At 60.3% G+C, this 5,496-nt stretch overlaps 1 protein-coding gene across 1 annotated transcript; it reads right to left on the bottom strand.

The window, feature by feature from the left end:
• SNX12 (sorting nexin 12) lies at positions 1-4,770 on the bottom strand. The gene is made up of 4 exons (XM_063347067.1): positions 4,456-4,770; positions 2,582-2,677; positions 2,242-2,366; positions 1-1,739 (listed from the first exon to the last, which is right to left on the bottom strand). Exons 1-4 carry the CDS (start codon positions 4,618-4,620, stop codon positions 1,637-1,639), a joined length of 489 nt encoding a protein of 162 aa, XP_063203137.1. The 5' UTR covers positions 4,621-4,770; the 3' UTR covers positions 1-1,636.
• Between the last annotated feature and the right edge of the window lie 726 nt (positions 4,771-5,496).

Genomic DNA, 5,496 nt, shown 5'->3' with positions numbered 1-5,496 from the left:
TTGGCTTCACAGTGGTTTAATGCGAACGGACGCGGGACGTTACAGTGCAGAGGGCGAAGAGAGCTGGGCGGTGGCAGCCCCGCGGGACCGGGCGGGACGGGACGGGCGGCAGCGGGGACGGGGCTCAGGGCATGGCCGCCTCCGCCGGCAGCGGCCTCCGCGCTGCCCCACCGCCCCTCCCGCGCCGAGCCCGCCCCCGCAGCGGTGCCCTCCCAGCTTCAGCGACTTCTCCTATTCCCCAAGAGCCACCTCTCGCCCGGCAGCACCAGCTCCTCACCAGAAAACCCAGGAGACCTTCGGGGGGCCGTGGGGGACGGGCTGGGCAGGGGCGGGAGGGCAGTCACGACAGGCCTGTGCTCCAAGAAAGGCTCAACTGTGCCTCTAGTGTGACCAAGAGCTTATAAACCAGCCAGCGTTGACCTGAGGAGCCCCCGGGCTGAGGCCCAACCTCACTCACGGCATCTGGAGCAGCCTCCACAGGACAGTTCTGCTGCAGGGAGTCACAGCCACGCAGTCCCCCCTCAAGCTCTGAACGCCTCCCTGACCAGTCTTGCATGCTTGCTTCCACACAAGTGACAGCCTAGCTCACTGCAGAACAGGGGAGAGCACAACAAAAAGCCATCGTCACTTCACCTGCTTCGTAAGCAAGTGTCTAACCAGGACCGATTGAGCATTCTCTGCCGTCCCTTTCTGGAGAGGTGGCCTCACCCCAGGCCCCACTGTAGTAGCCATCACACTACAGCAGCCACCCCAGCCCTCCCTTGCTCCTCCTCAGCCAGACCCGTCTCCTCCCCGCTGCAGCTGCAGCACAGGACAAGGTCACCACCGCCCAGCTGAGCGGGGTGCTGCTGGAAACACCACCACAGCAGCCTGCCGCAGGCTGCGGTGTTGTTTAAACCCTGGGCATCGCAGCACACACTGCTACGGCCCAGGCTGTCCCAGCTTCCACACATCAGGCTGCCGGCGCAGAGCACCATGAGAGCACACGTCATGGAAACCCCTCGAGCTGCCAGCAGCACGGTAGAAAGGAGGGGGATTAACACAAATACACCAACCGGGTCTGTAATGCAGGAGGCCGAGAGCGGGGTTAGAGTAGGTCTTGGATCTCAGCACTTCCAGACAGTGAAGAATGGGGGTTTCATGCAGGGTGGGTGAACGGGGTGGACAAGAAACCAACACACCCAGGCACCTACTCACTGTTTTGGATAAACCTTACTACAACTCTAATACCCGATGGGATCACTGACCAACATGACAACTGCTATTCTTCAGAGTCTCCTGCAGAGATGCTTGGGGCTGCACGGATAGGGGAGTGAAGGTCATCTCATACCTTTCTGTACAGGGAGAGAGGCAGCTCCTACACCATAACGCCATGAGCAAGTTCCTGCTCCACACCTATTCACATCTGCCCCTAGGTGCGGGACAACACGCTCACTTGCATACATCTTCATATCTTTAGGCCAAGACCACAGCCCAGTAGAACAAGCTGCTGCCAGTTACAAAAGAGGAAAATACTGAACAAACTGGGAGGTTCAAGAGAGGAAAAGCTGGTTCAGAGAAGACAGATTTAGTGTAAAAATAAATGTCATTTTTGCAGGAGGGAGGGTGGAATGGAGGAAGACAGTGCCAGGTGCTCCTACTGGCGCACTTTCCCTGGGACGTAATTCCTATCAATAGTCTCCTCTTGCAGGAACATATGTAAGCAGCGCTCGTTCTGTGCCAGTGGGTGTCCAGCAATTCTGGAAGAAAAATCAGATGTGGAGGTTAGCACAGCCACAACCGAGACCCCCGCACCTCCGCTCTCCGAAGGGAGTGAGTAAAGCAGACCTCCCCGCCAACAAGCAGCCAGCTCCAAGCACACCCGCACCGGGCTCAGGCCAAGGTCACCAGATCGGTGTGCAACAGGGCCAGCACAGGGCACTTGAGCACAGGGTGTTCCCTCCCATGCCATGCAGCGGGGCACGAGCATCCTGAACCAATGCTACCCCATCAGTGGGTCTCTGCTGCGCACCTATTCTGCTCATATTTGCTTCACTCTCAGAAGGGAGCGCTGAACACGACCCACGCTCAAGGCAGAACTCGCTTCAGAACCACGGTTTCATTACCCGGCTGCAGGCACCATCCTTCAGCACAGCACCTGCCTGCAGCAGATCAAGACTCCTTCCTGGTCAACCCACAGCCCTCTTCCACCAGCAGAAGCTGGAAAGGCAGCACACAGCAAACCCAGGACATCAAGCTTACTTGTTAATAAATTGTTCTAGTCCCTGTCTCCGCTCCTCAATGAAGGACTCCTCAAAGATGCCTTCGTCTCCTCGGAAGGGAAGCTGTCGTTTCAAAGCTTTTCCAGGCAATGGTGGCACTACAATCTGAAAGCAGAGAATCACCCCGTAAGCAGAATGGCCACCTGGTTCAATATCCTCAGCCGTCTGACACTCTTCTCCAGCCCCATTATGCGGGCAGAGATCAAGCCCCAACAGCTGCCCCCCACCACAGCCTTTCTTCTGGGCAGCTCAAGATTATCACTACAACTGTTCCCATATGTCCTAAATTCAGGAACAGGCAGGTCTGAGCCAGGCCTCACCTTACTGTCTCGTTCCAGCTCGTTCTTCAGCCATTCAAAATCACTGTATCGTCTTCTCACACACGACTCCTTCAATTTGAAGATTGGGAGGTTTGTCTGTAACAAAGAGAAGTAGTTAATTTGCAGGTTGCTTTGGAAGCCAAGTAGTATTTCAACACATAATTGAAACCTGAAGCTGCGTTTAGAAAACCAAAGCCCCCCGAGAAGGAGGCATCATGAGAACACCCAGCTTCTGTATTCAGGACAGAGCACAAGCACCGAAGCTCTTCGGAATCAAGCAAGCCCTTGCCAGGCTACTCGGAGCCAGCCATTCCCTCCCCCTCAAGTGACTATTTCAGGAACACACCCCCTCCCAGGGGCACGTGCTGGAACCAGGGCTCGCAATACAGAGAAGGCTGCTGTTTTTTTTTTCCCCTGAGTTCACTCCCTTTTGAAGCAATCTACAAGAGAGCTTCACAGCAGCCTGCAGAGCAGAACAGAACAACTTCTGACATGACACTGGCATTTCCATGGAAGAACTAAGGGAGAAAATCTTGTCCCAGCAACTGTTCAAGGCCAGACCTTGTGCCACAATCTTCTCTCCGAACAGATCGCCTGGCCTGGCAGGCGAGCAGCTTTTTCATATCTGCCTTGTGTCACTGGAGGAATGTGCAGCAATTCCCCACCCTTCTCCCTCACCGCTAGAGTCTAAAGACTGACAGCTTCAGTAACTTCTCCTTTATGCTATCAACACAACCTGGAACCTTCAAGGAACTGAGATAGCAAAACCTGCTGACAAGCAGCACCCAGATGAACGCAGGTATTGCTGCACCATGTTTAACTATATTCTTATGAGGTCTGCGAAATAATATCAGCTGCTTTCAAAGCATCTTCCACAAGAGCTAGTTTCAGTGGCACTAAGAGGTCCTCATTGCCACCTGCCGGGCACCCTTTGTCAGGCTGGTAGAAAACAAGCTTCAGAACAGAAAGAAGCAAACACCCAATTCTTCTGAAAGGTGGTAGAGACTTAGCAGTTAAATTACGCAATGAACAGAAGTCAACACCAGCACTGTAACATATGCTAAAGGTAGCTTGTTTCAGGAGAAGCTCAACTTTACTTCCTTCAGCTATCAGATGCAGAGCTGTGAATAGGTCCCCAGTTTGGCTTGGTTAAGGCCCAGTGAAGAGCACCCTGCAAGAAGCGCTCAGGCTGCTGTGCATCCTCCTGGATCACAGTGAACAAGCTGACTCAGAAGGGGCAGCCAGACTGCCCTGGGACCAGGTCCCAAAATCCTGCTATCCATCTCTCCTCCCTTGCTCGAGATAAGCAGCTGAGTGCAGCCATGCCCTGCTCAGCATCCACCCAGCGGTGCCAGGCCCTCTGGAGAGGGGACAGGAGCCTGCTGAGGCAGCACCTACTCGTCCTTGTGCATACCAGCCCTCGCTGGATGCTGCAAGGCCCCGGCAAAGCCCACGGCTGGTAGCGCTCTGACCTTGAGCCAACCGGAGAGCCACCGGCAGGCTGCCAGCCCCGGCCGGGCACTGCCCGGGGCTCACCTCCGCGGTCGCGGTTCCTCCAGCCGCAGAGAAGCACAGCCACTGCCTGGCTACCCCAGGCCCCGGGGGCTGCACCAGGCCCCACTGCGACCCGCCCGGCACGGTGCACCGAGCGCTGCCGCCCCTCCCCGGGCCGCCCCCGTCCCTCACAGCGGACCCCGAGGCCTGCCCCTCAACCCCCCGCTCCTCACAGCGGGCCCCGAGGCGTGCCCCTTCCCCGCCCGCACTCACGGCGGACCCGGAGGCCTGCCCCTTTTCCCCTGGGCCCTCACGGCGGACCCTAAGACCTTCCCCTTCCCCCCCGGGCCCTCATGGGGGTGGGGTGGGGGGGGCCGCACCCGCATCCGCAGCTCGTAGCTAGTGTATCTGGCGCGGCCCATGCCCACGGTCTGCGGGTTGAAGATGTCGATCTCGAGGAAGTTACTAGGCGGCCCGTACGCGTCCGTCAGGTCCTGCGGCTTGGCGTTCAGGCGCCGGGTGTCCGCCACCGCCGCCTCCGACATGGTGGTGCCGCCGCCGCCGCCCCGCCCGCTGCCGCAGCCTGCCCTGTCCCGCCCCGCCCGCGCACCCCACCGCGCCGCCCGCTCGCCGCCTGCATAACGCGGCGGGTATTCAGGGCGCGGGGCCGCTCAGCCGACGCCCCGCCCGCGCACCACGCCGCGCCGCCCGCCCGCCGCCTGCATAACGCGGCGGGTATCCAGGGCTCGGGGCCGCTCAGGAGACGCCCCGCCCGCGCAGCACGCCGTGCTGCTCGCCGGACGCCTGCATAACGCAGCAGGTATGCAGGGTTCGGGGCCCCTCAGCCACCGCCCCGCTCGCACCACCGCCCGTATAAGCGGAGCGGGTATTCAGGGCGCGGGGCAGATGGCGACGCGGCCTCAGAGCCGGCGCACCGGGCCCGCTCCCGATGCTGCCCCGCGCCGCCCCAGCCGGGCCCCTGCGGGGCGGGGCAAAGCGGAGCCAGCGGCCGAGGCGGCGGCGCCGGGTGTCTGGGCCGGGAATGGGAGCGCGACGCCAAAAACCCTACGTTGGGTCTGCGCCGTACAGCGCCCTGGGCGGGGCTAGCCCCGGGCGCCGCACGGTTCGGGGACCGCCGGGGCCCCAGAACCTGGTTACCGCGGTTCTGACGAAGGGACCGGGAGGCGGGTCCGTCACGCCTTACGCTAGGGCGTGTCCCGGAAACAGGTTCCCACCCGCGACGGGAGGGAGCAGCGCTCCCGGGCCTGCGGCCCTAGAGTGCTGTTCCCCTCCCCTCTTCCCAGGGCTCCCGGTGCAGCCCCACCCGTGCGCTGTGACCGGGGAGGGGAGCGGAGCAGATAGGAAGGGTTATGTAAGTGCGGCCGCCGCGGTGCCCGCTGGGAGCTGTAGTCGGGCGGGCA

This window comes from Chroicocephalus ridibundus, chromosome 9 (genome assembly GCF_963924245.1).
Source record: "Chroicocephalus ridibundus chromosome 9, bChrRid1.1, whole genome shotgun sequence".
NCBI lineage: Eukaryota > Metazoa > Chordata > Aves > Charadriiformes > Laridae > Chroicocephalus > Chroicocephalus ridibundus.
The sequence above is the reverse complement of the archived record's forward strand: the minus strand, read 5'-3'. Positions and strand labels throughout refer to the sequence as shown.

Bases quoted from the DNA above. Each gene is read 5' to 3' on its own strand.
- SNX12 (XM_063347067.1), bottom strand. From the start codon at position 4,620: ATGTCGGAGGCGGCGGTGGCGGACACCCGGCGCCTGAACGCCAAGCCG. The intron at 2,678-4,455 runs GTGCGGCCCCCC...TCTTTGTTACAG, and splicing joins GCTACGAGCTGCGGATGCGG to ACAAACCTCCCAATCTTCAA. The intron at 2,367-2,581 runs GTGAGGCCTGGC...CTCTGCTTTCAG, and splicing joins AGCTGGAACGAGACAGTAAG to ATTGTAGTGCCACCATTGCC.